At 39.7% G+C, this 23,080-nt stretch overlaps 1 protein-coding gene and 1 non-coding gene across 2 annotated transcripts in view; one reads left to right on the forward strand and one right to left on the reverse strand.

Moving 5' to 3' along the window:
- The window catches only part of FREM1 (FRAS1 related extracellular matrix 1), a 144,684-nt gene that overhangs the window by 72,312 nt on the left and 49,292 nt on the right, over positions 1–23,080 (forward strand). Inside the window, exons 19-23 of the mRNA XM_046021702.1 lie at positions 2,835–3,057; positions 7,502–7,646; positions 12,044–12,185; positions 14,838–15,033; positions 19,505–19,769. Of these exons, the coding sequence (XP_045877658.1) occupies positions 2,835–3,057; positions 7,502–7,646; positions 12,044–12,185; positions 14,838–15,033; positions 19,505–19,769 (971 nt within the window). The remainder of the gene's footprint in view (positions 1–2,834; positions 3,058–7,501; positions 7,647–12,043; positions 12,186–14,837; positions 15,034–19,504; positions 19,770–23,080) is intronic.
- Positions 9,695–9,801, reverse strand: LOC123953646. The gene has a single exon (XR_006820909.1). It is a non-coding gene; the product is annotated as a U6 spliceosomal RNA (small nuclear RNA).

Consider the following 23,080-nt stretch of genomic DNA (forward strand, 5'->3'; position numbering starts at 1 on the left):
ATTTATACAAATGCCAATAGTATGTATATTTGTATGTATGTATGTATATATATGTTATATATATGCAATTTTTCTGTATTTACTTATAAGTCGAGGTCATATTATACCTACTACTCCCCACTTTCTAGAAAAACCTAAATTATTATTATTATATATTGGAAACCTTTCCATATCAGCATGTAGTCTTTTAAAACAATTCTATTTTTTACATACAACTATTTAATTCAGAAATATGTACAGCAAATCTTGATTAAATGGAGGAACACAGGCTTTGGAATAAGAGGGATTTGGGTATTGCCATTTACTGGCTGTAGGCCCTGGATAAGCTATTTCTCTCTGTACTTCTGTTTCCTTATCTGCAAAATGTGTATCAAATCCTTAAGGGGTAGCCATGATGAACAAGATGGTCAGGCACATACTAGTCCCTTAGTAAATAGGTCTCATTTGTATTATTGTTAGGTTTACCATCTTTTTTCTGACATTTACCAAAGCAAAGGTGATCTATTTTGAAGCCATTATCTAGCCTTATTTGTCACTGAAAATTATCAAATTCTAAATGCAAAAGTCTTTATTTGATTTGAATTTTCTACTGACTCTTAATGGTATCTGAGAGTCACCTCCCCAAGAGACTTAAGACCCAGCTCCTGCCCTTCCCTTTGTCTTGGCATGTGGGTTCCTCTGGAGAGCACTTCAGTAATTACGAGAGAGAGGAGAAACTCTACAAATGATTCCTTCTATACCTACCTCTGTTGTCTTGTATCTATGCAGAACTTGAGTTTCTGAAATAATTAGGCCACTGGGAAATTGTCCCTTGCCCTTCTCTGAAAGTAATCATGCTTTTTACCTGGACACTCCTTAGAGAAGCTGTTGAAGGGTATCAGATAGGGAGCCCTATCTGCCAGAGCTGGCTTTAAGCTTTAAGTGATTTTTTAAAAAATAGCCCTATTTATTTTGCTTTCTTGTGGAAAGTCTGTTTATCTTGTAGATAGTCAAGCTTCCATCAAGTTGGGCTGCAGCTTGCCAAAAAATATGAGGTTTTAAGATATCCTAATTCGTTTCAAATGGCTCTACTAGTGAGTTTCTGCATTTTGTGCATATTGATCTAAACCTTTTATTTAGGATCTCAATAAATGAAATGTGCAAAAAAGAACCCCAGTTTTTCAGTGGAATTTCCCAGTCATGTTGTGAAGTAATTTACCATCTGATAAATGAGAAAGGAATGAGCCATATAGTGAGTCCAGGTGTCCTAAGCTTTAGGAAGAAGGGTAATGAGAACATATTTTCAGTGGATTTATGAAAATTTTTGGTGAAAAAGGCAAGCTACCACCAAAGATGATTTCATAGTTATATCATTGCACATTAAATTATGATGCCATCTTTGTCTTTAATAGGGAAGGCCAGCTACAAAGAAAACCGACATCATTTTAGCCACGGTATCAGCGTGGCAAGTGATTCTTCTTCACGCAAGCGCAGTAGACGCTAGTCGCAGGAAGCCTTCCTGTAAGGAGAGGCTCAAGGGAATGGGCATTTTCACAAACCTAAACCTTATGTATCCTTCAAGGCTGACGTGCCCACTCTGCCATGAAGATATTCCTGGTCTCCTCCACCCTTTTGCACTTCCTGTTTATCCATATTTAGTATCGCTCGATAATTTTCTTGTTGTATTATAATCACTGATGGACAGGCCTTTCATGGTCTCATCCGACTTGGACTCGTTAGAATATTTCATTCCCCACAGCCCGCGGCCCAGCGCCTTGCAGATTACCAGTCAGCATCTGTTCGACATATACAGTCTGATTATTTAAGTCTTGCTTTGTTTCAAAAGACGAAACAGATATTTCTTTGTTCTCTTCATTCTTGCTATGAGACAAAGATCAAGACAGCGAAGTACCACGTCAAGTTCTAAATGGCTGGAGGCTACCTGAGATGAAAAACAGTCCGTTCTCTTTGTATTTAAAGGATTAGGAAACCTGGAGTGGGGGCTGGGGGTGGGAGGAGGTGGTTCAGGAAAGTTTGAGGCATGAGGGTTGGGGAGAGGTGAGGGACCCGGAATTAAAATAAACACTGTGAGGCATCCAGAAGCCTCCTTCTCGATTGTTGTTCATTGCAACTGGAGTACAGGAGGTTTTCCTGCAATGACAAAAATGAGAAACATAAAATACCCCCAGTGCACGTAGCAGATATCCACACCATTTCTGAAGCAGAAACAAGAATTGTGAAAGCAGCAAGGTTCAGGAGGTTAAAATAACAGATTGGGATCTGAAGGTGAAATGTCTATACTTAGTTTTACAGTTGAACTCTGTGACTTTCAGAAAGCAAGCATTCTTTTGATTGCTTTTCCCCCGAGCTTTGAATTATGGGGGGGGGGGGGGGGGGTTGTGTGTGTGTGTGTGCATCTTTTGTTCTTTAGGAAAATTTGAAATCTTCAGAGAAAACCTGAGAGAGATTAATAGATTTATTCTTTTCTTCTAAGCTCAGGTTAAACCAGCCATTTCTTTTTAGGACTCATTACACACACATTTCATAGAAAATTTACAATAGGATATCTTTTTTTTAAAATATTTTATTTATTTGACAGAGAGGAATCACAACTAGGCAGAGGCAGGCAGAGAGAGAGGAGGAAGCAGGCTCCCTGCAGAGCAGAGAGCCCGATGTGGGGCTCAATCCCAGGACTCTGGGATCATGACCTGAGCCAAAGGCAGAGACTTTAACCCACTGAGCCACCCAGGCCCCCTATAATAGGATATCTTAAAATCCTTTCTTTGAAGCAACTTGCTAAAAGAAAGACGAATTTTATTTTGACACAGCTGACATGCCGACTTGCTTTTGCTCAGGTGTGTGAGGGTCAGACGAAGGAACTGGATACCTCTGTCATCGATGCTGCTGATCTGGACGTTCCCAAGGACCCCTTGCTTTTCAGTGTCACTCGTAAACCACGCCATGGCCTCCTCATCCACAGGGTGCTTGGCAAAGACTTTCCGCAAAATATGTGGCCTGTCAACCCTGGCCGGAAGCATGAACTCGTTCAGAACTTTTCCTTGGAACTTCTCAAGAATGGTAGATCATGTTCCACTTCAATTCACTTATTGTTGTTGATTTAGTAATTTAGCCCAGAAAAGCTCAGATACAGGAAGTGAAGAAATGGCATTCAACTACTTTATTCATTTATCTCTCAAGAGTTTTCTCTGGGCTCTGGATTCATGTAGGGCATGAAGCCTCAGTTACAGATAGTGTGCAGTTGAAAAGGAAATAACGTTTTCTTTCATTTTGGGAGCATCACTAAAAATGACATTTGTAGGGCACCTGGATGCCTCAGTCGGTTAAGTGTCTGACTCTTGATTTTGGCTCAGGTCATGATCTCATGGTTGTGGGATCAAGCCCTGCATCAGCTGGAAGTCTGCTTGAGATTCTCTCTTCTCCCTCTACCTGCTCGTGCTCTCTCTCTCTTTTTCTCTCTCTCCAATAAATAAATAAATCTTTAAAGAAAATGATATTTGTGATTTGGGGTATTTTAGCTCCAACTTTTTCATATCATAATAAAAAATTCCTTTTAAAACTACTGAGATCATGGAGCTAAATTTGAAGAGATTTGTTGGCCAAAACGTCTATGTTCGAAACAAATATAGAACCACATATAATAAGTCATTATTCTCAGTGGAGATAATTAGTTCTTTAAGGAAATGACACATGGGAATAGCAGCCTGAATTATTTTTTAATTACTCTTTTTTAAAAAAATCAATCTTACCCTATTTCCCAAATATAAGCATACTTTTAAATATCAGAGAAAAGGGCAGGTCTAGAAACACTGCGTACTCTCACTCTCCTTCCTGCCCTCACGTGTTTCCCCAACCTGAATCCCCTTTGCTGGGTTAGCCAACACAGGGCCTTCAGAACAGGGTAACCTCTGACCTCCCCAAGGAGCCTCCCTAATCCTCACCCACCCACCCACCAGGCACTCCAGACCATCCCTTTCCTGGGCTGCCTCCTTTCAGACCAGTTTAGCACTTTTTCTACTTTCTACATTTCTCCATTCCCCAGCAAGGTTAAGCTCTCTGCACATTTCTCCATTCCCCAGCAGGGTTAAGCTCTCTGCTCCCAAGTTTATTTTGCAGTGGCTGTGCCACATCGTGTCATGTTTGAATTTGAAAAGTTAGTTCATACGTTACTCGGTTTTTGTCAGTTGCAAAGAAAGAAACTCTGGGGCTTAAGTGATGATATTACCAAATCAATAACCATGTGTATCAAATAATACAAATAGGTTGTTACAGTGTTTTTCTTTTCAAATTTAGGACAATGGAAAAGGAATAATCATTCAAATTGTACTCTCAAAGTCTGTTTTGTAATTCAGTTAAATATTATTACTTATTATATTACTAGGCTAAATAAGCATGCGTATTAGGTAAAGTTTGCACCATATGATGATTTTGAAGAAAAAATTAATGGTTTACATAAATTAATGCTTTGGTCAATACTGTAGTAACATTCGCAGAGATTAGATTTTTGTCTTTATTTTATTTTTGATTCATTTATGGCTACATTTTAAAAAAAATTTCAGTATATTCTCACATACATCCTCCAACCTCAAACATACAGAATTTATAAAACTACTGCCACATTATGTAATATGGCTTTTTTTCTTAGCAACTATAAGAAACTTCTTACTTTTTAAATGTTAATTGAACACATGGTTTTGATAACTCCAGCTTTTCATTGTATGGGGGTATTGCACTGTAATTTTTTTTACAACTATCTTCTATTTTTAAATATCCAGAAAGCTTTTCATTTCTTGATATTACAGGTTACACATAAATATGCTTTATGTATATTTTTGTAACATAAATCCTAGTCCACATCTCTTAAAATTTTTTTGCCATAAATTTTTATGATGAAATTACTTGGCAAAACAGGAGAGCATTTATAATACTTTTGGGGGGAAAATTGCCATTGCTTGATATGCATGAACATACTTAGTTTCCTAATCAAGAATGGGTATTTTAAAAAAACTTTTGCAAATTTTGTAGTTAATAACAGTCCCTCGTTTTAGTCTTAATTTGAAATTCTTAGAGTATGAGTAAGATTTACCATAGTTTCATATTTATTGACTATATATGTTTCACCTTTTTGTAAATTACTTGATAATGTCCTTTGCTCATTTCTCTATTCATTTATACTAACTTATAAAAGTTCACTAACTATTAATATCTCATATTTTTGTTACATATGTTACAGGTAAGTTTTTCCTCTTATTATTTGCCTTTTAATTCATGTTCTTAAGTACAGAAATCACAAATTGTAAGTGGTGAAATTTATCATTATTTTTCTTTATGTGGTTTTCTTTAGTTTCTGTGTTAAGAAGATGCTCTACATTCAGACATAAGATATTTACTTGTATTTTCTTCCAAATAATTTAAAACAGCTTTAATGAGATATAATTCCCATGCTATAATATCCACCACTTTAAAGCCTACCATTCAGAGGTTTTTAGTATATTCATCATCATGATTAATGATTCTTTAGATCATAGAGCACTTCCATTATCCCCCAAAAGAAATACCATACTCATTAGCAGACATTCTGATCCCTTTCTTCCTCAGTCCTTGGCAACCAGTAACCTATTTTTTGTCTCCATAGATTTGTTTATTCTGACGTTGCGGAGTCATATAAATAAAATATATGACCTTTTATAACTTCTATTTAACATAATGTTTTTATTTAGCAATGTTTCAAGATTCATCCATATTGTAACATGAGTCAGTACTATGCCATTCCTTGTTATCGCCAAATATTGTGTGGACATACCACATTTATTTAATCTGTTCATCAATTGATGGATATTTGGGTCACTTCCACTATTTTTTTTTAAAGGTTTATTTATTTGTCAGAGAAAGAGCACAAGCAGGGGGAGCAGCAGGCAGGGGGAGAAGCAGCCTCCCTGCTGAGCAGGGAACCCCATGCAGGGCTTGATCCCAGGACTCTGGGACCATGACCTGAGCTGAAGGCAGATGTTTAACTGACTGAGCCACCCAGGCGTCCTGTTCTTTCACTTTGACCGTGAACATTCATGTATATGTTTTTGTATGGATATGTACTTTCATTTGTCTCGGGTCTGTATCTAGAAATGGAATTGCTGGGTCATATGATAACCCTATGTTTAACATTTTGAGGAACTGCTAAACTGTTTTCCAAAGTAGTAGCATCAGTTTACATTCCCACCAGTAATGTATGAGAGTTCCAGTTTCTTTGCATCCTTACCAAAGTTTGTTACTGTCTATCTTTTTATGATAGCCATCCTAGTAGGTGTAAGATAGTATCTCACTGTGATTTTTATTTCATTTCCCTAACAGCTAATAGTGTTGAGCATCTCTTCATGAGTTCATTGACTATTTGTCTATGTCCTGACACCCATCTTCTTTGGAAAACTGTCTACTCAAATCTTTTGCCAATTTTGTAACTGGGAGTTATTTTATCATTGAGTTGTAAGAGTTCTTAATGTGTTTGGGATAGTAGACCCTTCCTTATCAGGTATCTGGTTTGTAAATATTTTCTCCAGTTCTGTGGGCTGTTGTTTTACTTCCTCAATAGTATCATTTGCAGCCCCAAATTTTTAATTTTCATGAGATCTAAATTATGTACCTTTTGTTTTGTTTTGGTCACTTGTTTTGGTCACTTGGCTTTTGGTGTCTTGCCTCGAAACCATTGCCTAACTCAAAGTCACAGAGATTTACTCGTGTTTTCTTCCAACAGTTTTTCTAGTTTAGCTCTCACATTTAGGTCTATTATCAATTCTGAGTTAATTTTTGTATGCAGTGTGAGGTAAGGATCCAACTTCCTTTTATTTTCTGTGGCTTTTGTGTTGTCTCAGCACTATTTATTGAAAAGACCACTCTTTTCCTCATTGAAAGGTTTCCGTGCTCTTGATGAGAATCAGTTGCTTGTAAATGCAAGAGTTCATTTCTGGACTCTTATATATTAGATTAATCTATGTGTCTGTTTTATGCCAGTTTCACACTGTCTTGATTACTATAGTTTTATAGTAAGTTTTGAAAATGGAAAATGTGAATCTCCAACTTTGTTCTTTTCAAGATTGTTTTGGCTATTCTGAGTCTCTTGCATTTTCATGTAAATGTTGTGTAGGTTTTTGAAAAGTTGTTTATATATTAAGTTTTGCTTCATCTAGAATTTATTTTGGTTCTTGTCTTGAGGTAGATATATAACTATAATTTTCCCCTAGTAATGAACCGCGTTCTCATACAGTATATTAAATAATATATGCTATCCTCACTGATGTCTACATAAGATCCTTATCAAATACTTAAGCATTTAAATATGAATTTTTACCAAATTAAGAGGGCAGTCTTACTTCATCAAACAGTTTAATTTCACCCAATTGCACGGACTAATGAACTCTTGGTGATATCAATACCTTGGAAATTAAAAAAAAATTATGTGTGTTTTGAAAGATTTACTTCCTCTCTCTCTTTTCTCGCCTGCTTCTTCCAGGAATGAAGTTGGTATATGTTCATGATGACTCAGAGAGCCTTGCTGATGACTTTACAGTCCAGTTGTCAGATGGGAAACATAAGATATTAAAAACCATTTCAGTGGCGATCACCCCAGTTAATGATGAGAAACCAACACTGAACAAGTAAGCTCCCTGAAAAGAGTCCCTTTCAGATGTTCTAGAAAATTTTGTGGCCTGGAAGACTAGGTGCAAATGTCATGTGTGTTTTCCAGGGAGAAACAGGACTTTGAAGGCTCCTGTCTATCAGAACTCGTCCCACCTACTCCTAGAACTTTTAGTTCAAATGTTAATGTAACATCTCCCTAGTTATTTGATTTTCCTCTGAAAGTTCTAGTTAGTGGTAAATAATTAGGAATGACTGAGCCTATTGTATGGAATGAAGAGTGTCCTAGGTATTAAAACACCTGTACACACACACCAAAGTGCAATAGATTATGTATAGACTTAACTAACATGCGATTATATTAACAGTAGACAGTCCTCCCCATGGATTCGACCAAACTTTTAACTAGGAGCGGCTGAGGGAAACATATAAATGTCATCGCTTTCGTCATGTAGGTATTTCATGATCCACCAGTCCTCTGTGTTCCATCAGGGTCAATACTCTTTTCCCACCGGGTATCAAAATGATCACTTAAATGATCACTTAAAAATCTGAGCTGATTAATTGCAGACGATCTCGGTATCTCCCTCTGTAATTGATCAGTGTGATCATAGGGTAAAGCGTCTTTATCAGATACATTTCTGCAGCTCCAGCCATGGCTCATATTACTGGCCACCACACACAGCTGTACCAGGGCAAAACTTGAGGAGGCCCAGCTGTCTGGTGCTGGGCGTGGAGAATTGTCTGCTTCTACTGATGATCGTTTTTTGGAGGGTTGCGTCTCAGAATCAGTTCCACTAAAAGTCCGCAGCAAAACTTTCTGTTTTCTGGGATCTAGCTGGACTTTTGGACTGGGATGACCGTGATTTATAAAAATGAAAATAGGAAGGGTATTGTGATAATTAGGAAACCACTTTTTTTTTTTTAATTTTAAAGATTTTATTTACTTATTTGACAGAGGAAGAGATCACAAGTAGACAGAGAGGCAGGCAGAGAGAGAGGGAAGCAGGCTTCCTACTGAGCAGAGAACCCGATGTGGGTCTCAATCCCAGGACCCTGGGATCATGACCTGAGCTGAAGGCAGAGGTTTAACCCACTGAGCCACCCAGGCGCCCAGCAAACCACTTTCTAATGACCTCACTGTATTTAAGAGAATGGGAGGGAGGGGCAAATGGGTATTTATTAACAGACACTGTATTGGATCTTTTAATGGACATTTCCTTAAATCCTCACCACAGCTATGGGAAGGAGGTATTATTATCCTTGCTCACAAAACTGAGACCAGACAGGTCATATAACAGGGTAGTCACTCAACTCTGATTTCCTGTTTCATGCTGCATTCTTTTTTTTTTTTTTTAATTAACATATAACGTATTATTTGCTTCAGGAGTACAGGTCTATGAATCATCATTCTTACACAATTCACAGCTCTCACCATAGCATATACCCTCCCCGATGTACATCACCCAGCCACACCATCCCTCCCAACCCCCTCTACTCCAGCGACCCTCAGTTTGTTTCCTGAGATTAAGAGTCTCTTATGGTTTGTCTCCCTCTCTGGTTTCATCTTGTTTCATTTTTCCCTCCCTTCCTCTATGATCCTCTGTCTTGTTTCTCAACTTCCTCATATCAGTGAGACTGTGTGATAATTGTCTTTCTCTGATTGACTTATTTCCCTCAGCATAATACCTTTGAGTTCCATACACGTCATTGCAAATAGCAAGATATCTTTTTTGATGGCTACATAATATTCCATTGTATATATTTACCACTATCTTCTTTATCCATTCATTTATCGATGGACATCTAGGCTCTTTGTATAATTTGGCTCTTGTGGACATTTCTCCTATAAATATTGGGATGCACATGTCCCTTTGGATCACTACATTTGTAACTTTAAGGTAAATACCCAGTAGTGCAATTGTTGGGTTGTGGGGTAGCTCTATTTTCAACTTTTTGAGGAACCTCCATCCTGTTTTCCAGAGTGGCTGCAGCAGCTTGCATTCCCACCAACAGTGTAGGAGGGTTCCCCTTTCTCCACGTCCTTACCAACACCTGTCATTTCCTGAAAAACATGGACCAGTTCATGAATTTGCATGTCTTCCTTGCACAGGAGCCATGCTAATCTTCTCTGTATTGTTCCCATTTTAGCATAAATGCTGCTAAAGGGAGCACTGTCAACCTCTTTGTAAGTGGGAATAGTAACAGTATCCTTTTTGTAGGGTGGTTACAAGGATTAAATGAATTAAAATATGTAAAAGTATTTGAAAGATTGGCTAGTACACAGGAAGTGCTCCTAGGTGCTGGTTATTATCATTAATTAGGAGCTATTCTCTCCCTAAAACCACAAAGCTGACCCAGTTCCTCATTTATTTCAGTGCCAATCTGTTTGGAAGAATAGTTTGTACTTTGTCCATTTCTGCCCAACCTTTCCACTTTATTAAAGCTACTCACTTAAAAGTTACCCTTGGCCTTCCTACTGAATTGAATGGCTCGTCTTTCCTTGCTGGACCTTATTAGAGCATTTGCCTCCATTTCTTTGGAATACCTTCTAGATGCTATAGTAGATGCTTCCAGAGTTCTGGGTCATGCTCCCTTAGCCTCCTGCTCCGTGATTATAGTTGCTCTTGTGGTGGAACACACCAGGCTCACTGTCAGGGTTACATTACCAGTGCCTTGGTTCATCACTGCATTTGCCACGTAGCTCAGGGCTTTCTGTGAAGCAGCGTTGGCTCATTTGGCCCATTTGGTCCCGACACAGCAGAAAACACTCTGACAGTAGCTCTCAACCTATGGGAGCTAGTGCATAAATAAATGTCCCACACTCCCATCCTTCAGAAGTGCAATTTTTTAAAAAGGATTTTATTTATTTGAGAGAGAGAGAAATAGGGAGATAGAGAATGGGCAGAGAGGAGAGAGAGAAGCAGACTGCCCAGGAGCCTGATGTGGGGCTCGACCCTGGGATCATGACCGGAGCTAAAGGCAGATGCTTAACCAACTGAGCCACCCAGGTGCCCCAGAAGCACAATTTGAAGCATATTCTATATGGTTCTTCGAAGGATCCCCAGAAGCCCTGAGTCCATAGCCATAAAAACACCTTTCGTTGCCTTACTCTTCCTGCTCTGACTCGCTCCTCATTCCTTCCTCTTGCTTCCTGGAATCACCTGCACCATGGTCCTTGTCTCATGGTCCCTTTTGGGGTAACTCAGACTATGACATACTGCCCTCTTCTTTGGCCTCTCTTATATCTAATTCGCGTAACTTTCTCCTATGAGTTTGTTATCTTCTTCATCACATGGGCTTCCTTCCTGTTTTGATTAATCTGTTTCTATTAATGGCACCACTCACCTCCAGAATCAACCAGTCAGCTGATTCATTAGTCTTCGAGAGGAATGGGATTCATATCTTCCAGGAAAGAGGTGGGCAAAAATCACCTGCTTCTGCCAGGGAAGATGTCAGCTCTGGAGAGTCACCAAGTACAAGAGGTTAGAAGTCAGGTGTCTGGGCTCTGGCTTGTCAGTAGGGAGCTTGGAAGCTACTAGAATACCAGTTGATGCTACTGAAATGTCCTTTATCTGCATCCCAAGGAAACTTCATCGGTTTTTATGGGAAACCAAGCAGTCAGGTTGGATAGCTTTTGGCCTTGTGTGGTGACCCAAACTGAAAGCTAGAAACAAAGGTGGAAAGAAATCCCTTCCCCACTTTGGTGAGACCAGAGAAAATGGCCGTATTGGCTGGGAAAGGAGTAGAGGACAGTAGCAGTATTTATAGCAAAAGCAGCAGCTGCTCATCCCAGCCCCGTCTTCAGGAAGCCAGGGGCTAACCTGATAGGTGTAGCACTTGGAAAAAACAATCGCCTTGAAGGGAACACTGTCTACCCGGAATGTTACCAGGGAAAGGGAGGGCCATGGATGGCCTAAGTGGCACCAAACTCTTAACAGTGCTCATAACGGTGCTCATAACACATTCAAAAGGTACCATTCAAAAAGGTACCAGAATCTGGGTGACTAAGCCAGCCCGTCTCTTTAAGTTCTTATCAGTTAAATTTGAATGATACTGTCTTGCTCACTTATGTCATGGAGCTGTTGTTGCAGCAAGTGAAATATTGGAAATAAAACCATTCTATAAAATAAATTACAACAGAAAACGGTGAAGTTCAATGCATGGAAACAAGCAGAAGTCTTTAATTACTTCACACCATGTTCGCTGTGGCTGCCTACTTGCCTTTTAGGGCTTTGGCGTGTAAAGTGAAAGAGAGCCCGTTTCATGAGCCCGACTTCTCATTTTCGGTACCTTGGATAGGGAACATCATTCCCTAGTTGTTGAAGACTGTGCACTGTGCTAGTCCTTGTGAATGAGCCCTGCAAAAGCGATGCCTTCTATTTTCCTATCAACCTAGACATCTTCCTTTCTACAGGAAGGCTGAAATTACCATGAAAATGGGTGAAACCCGTATCATTTCTAGTGCCGTGCTTTCAGCCATAGATGAAGACTCACCCAGGGAGAAGATTTACTATTTGTTCGAAAGGCTTCCCCAAAATGGGCAGCTTCAACTTAAGGTTGGTGGTCTTTTTATTGTTCTTTTTCAAAACTGATGTAGCAGGTATACATTTTCTTAGTACACAGATTTCTATAACTGAAGTTATTCTCTAATAACCACATTTTGCCCAGAGGTAGAAAATTTAATTTTCTTAGTTTGGGGTGAACTTACACCATGTTAAATTTTCTTACTCAACTCAGGGTAAATTTAAACACTATCAAGGTTCTTCATTATTTCGCCTCCCCTGGGATCACACCTAAATTTTGGGAGGGGGGGGTGACTGGGGTAAAGCAAGTTGTCTAATTGCTGATGAGAACCATGCATCCTTTGAAATATCTTCATTCCTCCTAGATTTAAAAAAATTTTTATATAGAGTTTATAGAACACTTATTGTGGATATTAACCACCTGATTCTGAAGTTTGTATGGAGAGGCAAAATGCACAACATAGTGAACAAAAAGGAAAACAGAGTTAGAGGAATGGGACTGTTTGGCTTTAGGACTCAATATAAAGCTGCATTAATTCAGGTAATCTGGATCTGATGAAGGAACAGATGAATAGATCCATGAAATATAGAACCCAGAAGGAGACCCTCACGAAAATACAGTCCACAGATCTTTGGCAAAGGAGCAAAGGCAATACAATGGAGAAAAGATAGTCTTTTAACGAATGGTGCTCACTGGTCTGATTCAGACTGTGTGCTCGATGCCCAAGGAGGAGCCCAACTCACATGACAGATCAGTCGCTTGAAAAGGTCCCATGAGTAATCCATCAAAATGTTTGTTTGAATGATAGATGAAGTCTAGCAACAACCACTGCCAACCATCCCCAATGTGATTATTTGACTGAATGCTTAACTTTTAATATAATGTCAGCACAGTCCTAGAAGAGCAGTGAGGATTCATTCTGCGTGGAAGAGCTGATTATCTTAGATTGTAGGCACCATAGAGAATCAGAGTGAAGAGCAATCACTGATTTAAATTGAGGTACAGCTGTGTCCTTATTTCATTTCAAAGAGTAATGAAGCAGAAATGCAGTGAGAGCTCCCACATTTGGGTAGCATGGGAAGTGAAGGGTTTGGGGTATGTGAAAATCCAGATGGGTCCAGCTTCCCAGTATGGCACCACATCATTCTTTCCCAGCTCCTTTGGGCTTTGCCACATTTCTCCGAGACCAGGGACTGGGACTCTAGGACTCCTGGACTTTCCAAGGGTTCTTGTGTTCTTGTTGATTTTCTGTAGTTTGCACCACCTTGAGTCTGACTCTTATTTTCTTCCTCTTTGGAGGCTTGCAAATAATTTGGTCAAGCCAGAGCTGGCATTTGGGAGTGCAAATGGGGAATTGCATGGAGATGGGAGGCAGGAAAAGCTATCTTGTTCTGTATTTACTCTCTCAGAAAGATGACAAGCGAAGAAAGTTAAATAGACGCAGGCCGTCCGGTTTGAAACCTGAGTCTCTTTTAAAAACTAAATCTGGAAATAGGTTTAGGATGGAAACACATAACGACCTTAAATATTATAACGTAACTAACTTTCACCCAGTGAGCCCTGGGGCAGAACATACCTCTGTACAAATATCAGATGAGCAGATATATTAAAGAAGAGGAAACTTTATCAAAGAGGATATAAAGAGAAGTGGTAACACTTGGGGGGGGGACTGTTAGGCATTTTGCCAGGAACTGGGGGTCTGTGGAATAATGTGTCAAAGGAAAGAAAAAAAAAATCCAAGGATTTAAATTTCTATTTTAGTCTCTTGTACCAGACAAGAAAAAGTACAGGATTATATTGTACAATAAATTTGTAAGATGACATTTTTCTTGAATTATGTCAAATGACTTTCATGAGCTATTCTTGGGGAAAGTTATGTATCTTCAGAGAATAACAAGAAAATTATAAATCAGATACAGATTTATTAATACTGTGTTTTGAATACTCTAGTTGTCAGTTCCATCTAGCATAAGAACCTCTTTTAATTGAGAATACCACAATTTCTGCACTGAGTTCGGTACAGAATATATGCTTAACTGATGTTAGCTTGTTTTTTAGGAGGTACTGATAAAAAATAATATATGATATTTGCAGTTATGTTTTTTGTATTGCTAACTCGATATAAACGGAATGATCGGGATCTTGATAATTTTCTCTGGACTTCAATAAAGCTGGGAAATGTACTGTGAGTAAATACATCCATTCTATTTTTGTTTTATCTAATTCAGATAAGTCCAGTGATAAACCAGTTTGAAAAAGTGGGTTTGATTCATTGTATAATGATAGGAACTAAAAAAAAAAGGAACCCTCAAATGAAACATATTTAATTTTTAAATAATCAATTTCAGGAGCTCGATTACCCACCTGCTCTCATTAATTGGAATATCTAATCAGCTATGATTGCTCATGATAAATACCTTGGAAATAGCACCACTGTTGAATTGCCACGAGACTGTCAAAAATCCTTTGGTTGAAGGTAGTTTTCTCCCAAGGTCTTAATTTGTTTTAATGTATTTCTTTGAAAGGAAAAAAAAAATAAGGTAAAATGGCAAAAAATAAATTGCATCTGGAGTTTCCCTGAAATATCATTTCTATTGGAGGCTTACTGGAGTATGGAAAATATCCATTAACATAACTTGGAAAGAAAAAAACATGCGTGGCTGACTAACTCTGGCACCTTTCAGATAGGGAGGGACTGGGTCCCTGTCTACCCCGGCATGAAGTGCACTCAGGAGGAGGTGGACCTGAACTTGCTGAGATACACGCACACCGGGGCGATGGATTCCCAGGACAGAGACAGCTTTACCTTCTACCTCTGGGATGGTGACAACAGATCACCAGCACTGGACTGTCTCATCACCATCAAGGATATGGGAAAAGGTAAAAACATCTCTCTCAACATTTATTGGGACCAAGTTTTAGAACCAGAAGTGAGCTGGTGTAAACACGCAAAGGTTTTCAACTAAATTCTCCCTCCCTCCCTCTATCCCTCTCTCCTTCCCTCCCTCCTTTCCTCCCTCCCTTCCTCCCTCCATTCCTTCCTTCCTTCCTCCCTTCCTTCCCTCTCCTCTCTCTACCTCCCTCTCTTTTTGACTTTCTTTCTTCTATCCCTTGTACCTGAAATTCCATCTCTTATGGTTTGCTTCCCTGACTCCTCACCTGCTCTGCCTGGGAGCTATGAGGCTTGTGAGAGTAGCCCATTAATTTGACATTTTTAGGATTTCGAGAGCCTATTGGAAATCCAGCCTTGCCCACAACATGGCAGCCCAGGCTGCTTTAAGAGTCAGGGTTTTCTGTTATAAGTAACATTTTACCAAATCAATACGAAAACTCTAATTTTCTCTTCAGGAAGAGAGTTGTTACTTGGAAAACAAAGTCTTAGGGGAAAAACATTTCCAATATAATAACAAAAAGGAATAAAAACCTATTTTAAAATTCAGAGCTGAAAAAAAAGGAACTTTGTCATTGAAAAGGTTAGACTGTTGCTCCTTTTCACTGTGAAAGTGCTAATACCCACTCTCTCAGGGACAGAGGAGAACACAAGGAGATACTAAGCTGCTCTTGAATGAAGCAGACCCAGTTGTGTAATAGGACTCAGCAGCATCTAAGTGGGAGAAGGAGGAAGGTGAAAAAATACTGGGAAGAAAGTTCAACAAGGCAAAATGTAAGCCCTAATGTTATGCAACTCTCACTACCCCTAAGCGTTGCTTAGGGTTTATGTGAGGAAGGCACAATTCATTTCTTGTTCATCTGCTTCATTCCAGAGTCTCTATATTCTTAGGACCAAGCATATTCTTGGATCTTCAATACATTTTTGATTGACAGAATGCTTCCTTTTTTGCCTTGCTGCCAGGAAGCTCAGAGGACAGCGATCTTACATTACCTGTATGATGGAGTTCCAATAGCCCTGACTCTTTCTCTTTTCAGTTGCCCTCAGCTTGATTGATTTTGAGATGTTTATTTGGGGTTCTAAAATAACATATTGTATTAGTTTGTTTCCCAGTTGTAAAATATGTTCCTTGGAGATGGCCAATAAGTGACCCTCAGAGAAGATAGGTACGACTGTATGCATTTCTCTCTTTCCGTAAAGGAAAGGCTACTATGTTCATCATCAGTCATGTCCAGGCGACATGTAATGCAAGTCCTGTGTCATGGAGATGGCTAATGTATTAGGACAGACTGCCCTTGGCTAAGCACAGTGCATTCACAGGGGGTGGGGGGAGAGTTCTGCTCTACACAACCATCTGGGGATTTTTTCCAACTAGAGGATCCTTCCTGTCTGAAGGCCTTGGAGACTCTCCGGAAGTGAAACATGGAGGAAAATGAGAGGATGCCTGGCCCGGCCTTGGAGGCACCTGTCTTCTGCACCTTCCAGTGGCTGAATCATAGTCCCATGCCACATTAGGGGAGTCTGAGCAGTGGAAACTCTAGTGGTGCACCCAGGAAATGAGGCTGGCAAGCTCCTGGCCAGTCTCTGCTGGAACTGACATGGGATTCTTTTCTGAAAGGGTTCGTGAACACTTACATCAAAGAGATACCTTAACCTACTAGCATTTTCAGAAGTTCCAAATTCCTTTTCTTTGCTCCTTTTTACACCACGGTGTGTTTTACATCTATAGAGTGTTGTTTTTTTTTTTTTTTTAACTTAGTGTGAATTTTCTCAGGTTGTAGCATAACTTGAGAACTGTCATTGTTCATCTCTGAATAAGACTATGCTGAATATTTAGACTAAACCATAACCCTAACATCGAGCATCTGGATTGCCTTCATTTGAGAGTGATTATAAATAACATCAGGCCTTCCAGTTGTTCTGTGGCTTGTGATTTGCACAGTGGCAAAAATGATATGAGTTATCTTTGAGAGAAGCTTAAAGGGACTTCGTCTACAGTTGACCTTGAACCGTACTCTGCTGTCACTGTGCTGAAAAACTGCGTTGAAGGGAAGCCCAGATGCTCTTCCTCCCCTCAGATCCATCTTCTGCTCCTGGTGAAACATTCTGTAGGTGATTTTTATGTCCTGGGCTTTGTTCATTCTTTTTACTCCCTTGATTCATCTTGACTCCCAGGAGGCAAGCCCCATCTGGGGCTTAGGTTTTGATTTGAAGTTAAGATGTTCTCTGATTCTCCATTACACCTAAGTTGGATAGCATTTTGATTTAAAAGCACCAATAATCTACCAAAAAGACCAATTTAATCATCTGAAACAGAATTTCTCCATCTTAAAATTACTGACATTTTGGGACAGATAATTCTTTGTTGTAAGGGACTTTTTTTTTTTTAAGATTTTATTTATGTGACAGAGAGAAACACAGCGAGAGAGGGAACACAGGTAGAGGGAATGGGAGAGGGAGAAGCAGGCATCCCACTGAGCAGGGGGCGTGGTGTGGGGCTCCATCCCAGGACCCTGGGATGCTGACCTGAGCTGAAGGCAGATGCTTAACGACTAAGCCACCCAGGCATCCTGTGATGGACTTTTTTATGCATTATTGGACGTTTGGAAGCATCTCTGGCCTCTACCTATTAGAAGACTGTAGGAACCCCCAGTTATGACCACCAAAAATGTCTACAGACATTACCAAATGTCCCCTGGGGGCCAAAGTTGCCACTCATTGAGAACCACTGGTCTCGTTGTACTTCCTTGATATTTTATTTTTTGTTCCTCATCAGACCTAATATCTCTTTAAATTTTATTGACAATTTGTATTTATAAATTTAGAAATGGCATTTACTTCACACATATTTCTAGTGTTTGAGTTTGTGCTCTGAGGCTAGATTACAAATTCTAGCTCCATCCTGTATTTTATTATTTTTTAAAGATTATTTGCTTGCGGGGCGCCTGGGTGGCTCAGTGGGTTAAAGCCTCTGCCTTCGGATCAGGTCATGATCCCAGAGTCCTGGGATCGAGCCCCGCATCGGGCTCTCTGCTCAGCGGGGAGCCTGCTTCCTCCTCTCTCTCTCTGCCTGCCTCTCTGCCTGCTGTGATCTCTGTCTGTCAAATAAATAAATAAATAATCTTTGAAAAAAAAAAAAAAGATTATTTGCTTGCTTATTTATTTATTTATTTATTTGACAGAGAGAAAGAGAGAGGGAGAGAGGGCAAGCACAAGTAGGGGAAGGGGCAGAAGGAGAGGGAGAAGCAAACACTCCTCTGAGCAGGGAGCCCGATGTGGGGCTTGATCCCGGGACTCCAGGACCATGACCTGAGTTGAAGACAGACGCTTAACCAACTGAGCCACGCTTAACCAACTAGCTCCACCTTTGATTAACTGAATCATCAGTAGCAAGTTAGCTAACATTTTTCTGTATCTTAGTTTCCTCATTTATAACCTGGGAGAGAGTATAATAGCCTACCTCATAGTTAGTGTGAAGTTTAAAGAGCCTTACCCCTCTGTGCCTGACATAAATTAGAAGCTCAATATTGGAGTTATGATTTTTTAAGTGAATAAAGTGAACAAAATTGGATTGTCATACCTAGTTTGTAAAACTACACCATTTGTCCACATGTGGCCCACATCTCCTCATTTATGCATTTCATACACGCATTCATTTATTCTCTTTTAAATACGTAATACACACCTGTGCAACCACTCTACAATTCAAGGACTGGAATACTGACAGTAATGCACATCTACCCATGGGCTTCTCCCATCCTCCTGTGAGAACCATCATCCTGAATTAGGTGTTCCTATTCTTACTGTGGTTTATGGTCTTCCGGGACTTGCTCATGCAAGGCACAAATGGTAACAAGCTACCTCTGTGTTCCATGTGCCTCTAGTTCATTCATTCACTACTGCTTACAATTCAGTTGTACCATTAGATCAGAGTTTGCTTACATATTTACTTTTTGAAAAGGCATTTGGGTTGGCATTTTCAATGAGGACAGGGCTGCAGTGGCCATTCTGGTCCCATCTCCTGGGGGCCAGCACACAGCTGGAGTGAAGTCGCTGGGTCACGACCAATGTGAATATCCTACTCTCTATAGCATGTTGCCGATCGTGTACCCATTTACATTCCTACCGGTGGTATCCTCTTCACCACTTGGTGTCATCAGAATTCTAAGTTTTTGCAAATCAGAAAGTCACGACCAAGTTATAACTTGATTTGTATTTCCACGGTGATTGATGAGCTTGAGCAATTTTTTATATTTCTGTTGGCCATAAGTGTTTCTCCTGCTGTGTCTTATCTGCTCCAGTCTTTTGCCTGATTCTTTTATTAACCATAATTCTATCAACCTTCCTAAACCATAGTAGTTTTGATTTCTACAGTTTGGCCTTTGGCTTTTTACCTTTACCTTGGACTTTTTTTCTTTTTTTGGAATTTGGGTCTTGACCGCAAGCTCTTCTGCTGTGCAGGTGATATTGTCATCCTTGTGAAACCGCTGGTGGTGTCTAAAGGTGACCGGGGTTTCTTGACGACCACCAGTCTCCTTGCTGTGGATGGAACAGACAAACCTGAGGAACTGCTCTATGTCATCACCTCCCCTCCACGGTTTGGCCAGGTCGAGTATGTCCGCTATCCTGGAGTCCCCATCACAAGCTTCAGCCAGATGGACATAGCAGGACAGACAGTCTGCTATGTGCATAAGAGCAAGGCAGCTGTCTCCCGTGACACATTCAGGTGAGTCCCAAAGAAACTTTTCAGAACCCCTTCCCTAGATTAATGCCTAGACAGACCAAAGGTGGCAGAAAATGAGTTCTTTTCCAACTCTGATATAGCATTGGTCTTCTGCTGCCTAGATGGATGAAAGGTGGAGGCGTACGATTAATTGGACAATAGCAAAGCAAGAAATTAGAGCCTGTTTTTAAAAATAAAAGCACATCTAAATGCCAGCTGTTCTAGGGAGAGGAACTAAACACCTTTGAGTCCCAGCTAAGGAGAAACTAAGTGAATTTTCTGATTTTATGGGGTATCTTTTCCTATCTGAGGAAAGGTATTTAGTGGTAAACATTTGGCAGAAGCAGACATGGCCTTTTGACATGATGTGTTCCAGAATCTACATCATAAATCATATTGTTATCAAATTTCCCCATAGAAACAATGTTATAACTGGGGGCTGTGTACCTATTTAAGAATTCTGTAACAAATAAATCATTGGGATGCATAACAATCTGGTGAAAAGACAAAGATATGACATTAATGAAAGTCCACATTCATTTAAAATATTGAAATCTATTTCTAGTCACAAGACTAGAAGGAAGACAGACTCTAGAGGAGCAATCACTTAGCAGTCCCCAGAGCTGCCTGGTCTCAAGATTCTTGATAGAAATCCAGATCTCCAGGTCTGGGATGAGAATCTAGAAATCTTGAGGTGCCTGAGAGGCTAAATTGGTTGACCATCCAACTCTGATTGTGGCTCAGGTCATGATCTTAGCTTCCCAAGATCTAGCCTCGAATTGGGCTCCACACTGAGCATGGAGCCTCCTTAAGATTCTCTCTCTCCTTCTGCCCCTCCCTGTCACCCACACCTGCCTCTACCCCCATACCCACCCCGGCAGTTGCTCACTCTCTCTCTCTCTCTCTCTCTCTGTCTTTGTCAATAAATAAGGAATCTAGAAATCTTGATAGACTAGCCTTTGGAGGAATCATTGTACCTATGCAGTCCTGAGTTTTACCAATTAACATGGAGGCCCTGAGACCATTGGTTAATTTGCCATACTTGAAGAGATTCTGACCCCCAGTACAGTTTTCACCATGTCAGAATACAGCTTCCAATATGGTGCCTGGCTTACTCAGTCAGTAGAACATGCAACTCTTGATCTCAGGGTTGTGTGTTTGAGCCCCACAATAGCTGTAGAGTTTCCTTAAAAATAAAATTTAAAAAAATATATAGTCTTCAAAAGAGCACTATAAATTAATGTAAATGTAGGACTTATCATCATCATCATATATTTTCTCTCTCTAAATTCTGTATGTTTGCTATGAAAGACATTGTTTAAATGTCAGTAAAGATGATTTTGCATGCCTTCTTGGAAATATGATTTGGAAAGATGATTAAGATAATTAACTGTTAAAAAAATTGGGGGAGTTTGAACTTATATTTTCTTTTTTTTTTCCTCTTCACAAAATGTCCTTAATAAGTAGATAATCATTTGGTTGATCAATATCCAAATAACAATTTAATGTTTGAGTGTTGCTAAGCATTAACTAAAATGTCAGATGTGGGGATTCCTTTTCATGCTTGTTCTTTCACTCCAGAAGTGGTAGAGTTGTAGACACTACACTCTCTACCACTGTATGTAGACTGTGTAGACACAGTCTTGGGGTCAGTTACCACCTTCATTACTTACCACTCTGTGGTCAAATCACACTTCCTCCTGTACTCTTGTGTCCTCTTTGTGAAAGGAAATGATGCTCATAGTACTTGTTTTGCAGGGGTGATGGGAGGTATAAATGGGTTTATGCATGTAAAGTACTTAGAAAAATATGTGGCACATAAGAAGAACGAAATAAGTATTAGCTGCTCTTATTACTACTATTATTACTGATACTATTGTTCTTATTATTGTTTATTATGTTCTTTCCTCGGCCCCCTTTTTCTGCCAATGTTTACAGTACCAAGATTAATCTTGGAGGAAAGAAATTACAAAGAAGAGTGACGATTGTTCTTTCTTCCCCTGTTACTTATGGAGGTTGGGTGCTTCTTGGCTTAATTAATGTATATCAGATTTAGGGCTTTTAATTTTACACCCAATTCTGGAACTGCTTACTCTTGTCCATTCCCACTTTCCCCGGTCAGTGCCCATGGGAGAGTCTGTGGAAGACGTTAATAACCGTTTGGAGAAAACAGTGACCCCACCAAATGAATACATATAGATGTTCGGAAATCAAGCTTAGATATTAATCAGATGGTGTTGAGGAGTAGAGAATAAAATACAAAATTTCTGTATGTGAGGATTGAAGATACTCTAAAAATTTCCTAATCTACATCCATAGAAAGCCATACAAAATAACATTTTAGAAATCATTTGTCCTAGGAATTTTAAATCTTATTTATTTATTATTTTTTTAGAGGGGGAGGGGCAGAGGGACAGGGAAAGAGAGAATCTTAACAAGGCTCCATGCCCAGTGTGGAGCCCAATGCCGGGCTTGACCCCACGACCCTGAGATCATGACGTGAGCCGAAACCAACAGTTGGATGCTTAACTGACTGAGCCACCCAGGTGCCCCAAGAATTTTTTAAATATTTAGATCTTCAAGAGATATACTGGGAAGATTGATAAAAATACATTCTTGACTCTCACTCCAGAGAGATGACTCTGCTAAATCCAGTCTTGGGCCAGAAATCTGTATTTTTCAAAGCTCTCCAGAAGATTCTGAGGCAGTCAGGACTAGCAATCACTGGTCTGGTCCAGTCCATTGTTCCAAGCATATTCTATGGAGCTTTGAGGATTTACAAAAGCCTTCTTGGGGCCTCCGGGAGACAACATGAAGGAATTGAATTGGTGAGGCTCTGGGACCCTCACCACAGTTTATTGATAAAGCTTTCGGGGTTTTTTTTAATTGTTTAATTGTTGTTTTTATGTTTTGTTTTGTTTTTAATTCTTTTTAGTTTGTTTTGTACACTGGGCTCCTGGGCAGGACTTTCTTTTAGCAAAAAGCCTGTGGCTCTATTTCTCAGAGTGAGTAATTTGCGCTAATAGTTACACAAAGATGCAAAATGACCTGGGTTGGTACAGGGAGAAAGCGATAAATGACAGGGAATCCAGAGTGAGAAACTACTCCCTTGTAGTCCTGTCAATCCTCCTTATTGTTTTAAGAAAGAAATCTCAGGCCGGGGCTCGTTTGGTTTCAACAGCTCTTCAATATTAACTGCTTTCCTTTTTAGCAGACAATACTGGCCTTGGGTTCCAAGCCGCTGGACCACAATACCTAGCTAGAATTAAAAACATCGTTTTCTTGCATTTATTTTTGCAGTATTTATGGGATTA

The sequence above is a fragment of the Meles meles genome, chromosome 11, assembly GCF_922984935.1.
Source record: "Meles meles chromosome 11, mMelMel3.1 paternal haplotype, whole genome shotgun sequence".
Classification (NCBI taxonomy): Eukaryota; Metazoa; Chordata; class Mammalia; order Carnivora; family Mustelidae; genus Meles; species Meles meles.